The sequence below is a fragment of the Sinocyclocheilus grahami genome, unplaced genomic scaffold (genome assembly GCF_001515645.1).
Source record: "Sinocyclocheilus grahami isolate Dianchi unplaced genomic scaffold, SAMN03320097.WGS_v1.1 scaffold660.1, whole genome shotgun sequence".
Classification (NCBI taxonomy): Eukaryota; Metazoa; Chordata; class Actinopteri; order Cypriniformes; family Cyprinidae; genus Sinocyclocheilus; species Sinocyclocheilus grahami.
The window spans coordinates 87,190-89,447 of record NW_015505839.1 but is presented as its reverse complement, the minus strand read 5'-3'; the positions used below and the strand labels follow the sequence as shown (position 1 = coordinate 89,447).

Here is a 2,258-nt window from a genome sequence, read left to right as displayed (position 1 = left end):
TCACTCACTCACTCACTCACTCACTCACTCACTCACTCACTCACTCACTCACTCACTCACTCACTCACTCACTCACTCACTCACTCACTCACTCACTCACTCACTCACTCACTCACTCACTCACTCACTCACTCACTCACTCACTCACTCACTCACTCACTCACTCACTCACTCACTCACTCACTCACTCACTCACTCACTCACTCACTCACTCACTCACTCACTCACTCACTCACTCACTCACTCACTCACTCACTCACTCACTCACTCACTCACTCACTCACTCACTCACTCACTCACTCACTCACTCACTCACTCACTCACTCACTCACTCACTCACTCACTCACTCACTCACTCACTCACTCACTCACTCACTCACTCACTCACTCACTCACTCACTCACTCACTCACTCACTCACACTCACTCACTCACTCACTCACTCACTCACTTCCATTCCAAGTCAATGGCTACCAGCAGCGTTCTGGTTACCAGTATCTTCTGTGTTCAACATACTGTAAGAAAGAAAATCATGCAGGTTTGGAACGACTTGAGGGTGAAAAAAGGATGTCAGAATTGTTTTTTTTTGGTGAACTATCCCTTTACGTTTCAACAGTATGCCAATATGCTGAAATTAACCAATCACAAGATAGTTCATTTACATATTGAAATTTTAAGGACACTACCAAAAACAAACAAATAAACAAAACTAAAACACAAAATCTGACTGTTTTTGCTGCAAGAAACCTTGACTAACATTAAAGTGTATTACCAAATAAAGTGCTACGAAGTGTGGAATGACCTTTTCAATTCTTCTCAAATAGTTTTTGAGGGATATTGTATCTTCCTTTTCTACGGGAAATACGTGTTAGCTGACCTTTCACCCCTTTTAAATATAGATGTTTTCGTCTTGGTGTTGTACTTCATGCTGAACCAGGAACTGATTCATGTAAGGACTTCCTGATGTTTATTATTTGGAACTGATGCAGTGTCTCCATTAGCAGCTCCTCATGCCATCAGGATGTGTCCTGCTGCTCATGTGATGTACGATCTGTGTGTGTGTGTGTGTGTGTGTGTGTGTGTGTGTAGGCAGTGCTCGCAGGAAGTTGGTATGCACCATCTGTAATAAGAAATGCTCATCCTCACTCAACCTGCAGGAGCACCGCAAGGTCAGATCATCCCTCCATAAATCTCCTCTTATCGTTCATCCAGTCCATCTCTTCATATTTCTTACCTTTCGCGCGTCTATTTTGGCTTTAATCTCTCTCCTCTGTCATGCCATCTCTCCGTCTGTCCTTTTTCTGGCTTGCAGTGCTCCATATTTTTAGTCCGCACTTTTAGCACTAAAGGAATTATGCAAATCAGGTAATGGAATGAGCATGCTCAAAAATCTAGCGCTGAACACAATTTGCACCACGCAGTTCTCCATCCTGCAGGCTGGATCTGAGAGCTTGGTTGTGAAGGATGTAGCAGACGACTATGATCTGACATACTTTACTGTTTACCGTAGAGCGTCCACCAATCCACCACTGTGATCCAGAGACACTTGAATTGGTTCTTGAAAATATAAAATGGGTTTACAGCCTGCTAAGTGTGACATGGAAAATACTACTGACATTTGCGAATAAAACACATTTATAAATCTGTTTCTGTATAAATGTATTTACATAAAAAGGAGCCATATTTTCAACTAAAAGTATGACAATGACTTAATTTGAATGTGTTTGGTGCAGCGCTCTACTAGCTCAGATGTCATCGGATTAAACTTAGTGATAGGAACTTCTCCAAGAAAAATTATTTTGTCTCTTATATATGGAAGCCCGTTTCTGCCACTGAATAAAAATTAAAAAAAGTAATTGTGACATTTTATCTCACAATTCTGAATGCTTTTGTCGTAATTGCAAGATATAAACTCGCAATTGCGTGTTTTATATATACAATTGCGAGTTATGTCGCAATTCTGACTTTTTTTCTCACAATTGCAAATTTATGCAATTCTAAAAACAAACTCAGAATTGCGAGATGTAAACTCACAATAGCAAGAAAAAAAGTCAGACTTGCGAGTTTACTTTATAACTCAATTGCGACATTATATCTCGCAATTCTGAGAAGAAAAAAAACTTGGAATTGCGAGATATGTCACAATTGCGTTATAAAGTAAACATTTTTTTCTTGCAATTGTGAGTTTATATCTCGCATTTCTGAGTTTGTTTTTAGAATTGCATGATATAAACTCTTAGTTCTGACTTTTTCCCTCAC

At 39.7% G+C, this 2,258-nt stretch overlaps 1 protein-coding gene across 1 annotated transcript in view; it reads left to right on the top strand.

The window, feature by feature from the left end:
* LOC107558784 (PR domain zinc finger protein 5-like) overlaps positions 1 to 1,763 on the top strand; it is a 25,289-nt gene extending 23,526 nt beyond the window's left edge. Inside the window, exons 8-10 of the mRNA XM_016242470.1 lie at positions 899 to 948; positions 1,089 to 1,201; positions 1,733 to 1,763. Of these exons, the coding sequence (XP_016097956.1) occupies positions 899 to 948; positions 1,089 to 1,201; positions 1,733 to 1,763 (194 nt within the window). The remainder of the gene's footprint in view (positions 1 to 898; positions 949 to 1,088; positions 1,202 to 1,732) is intronic.
* The last annotated feature ends 495 nt before the right edge of the window (positions 1,764 to 2,258 follow it).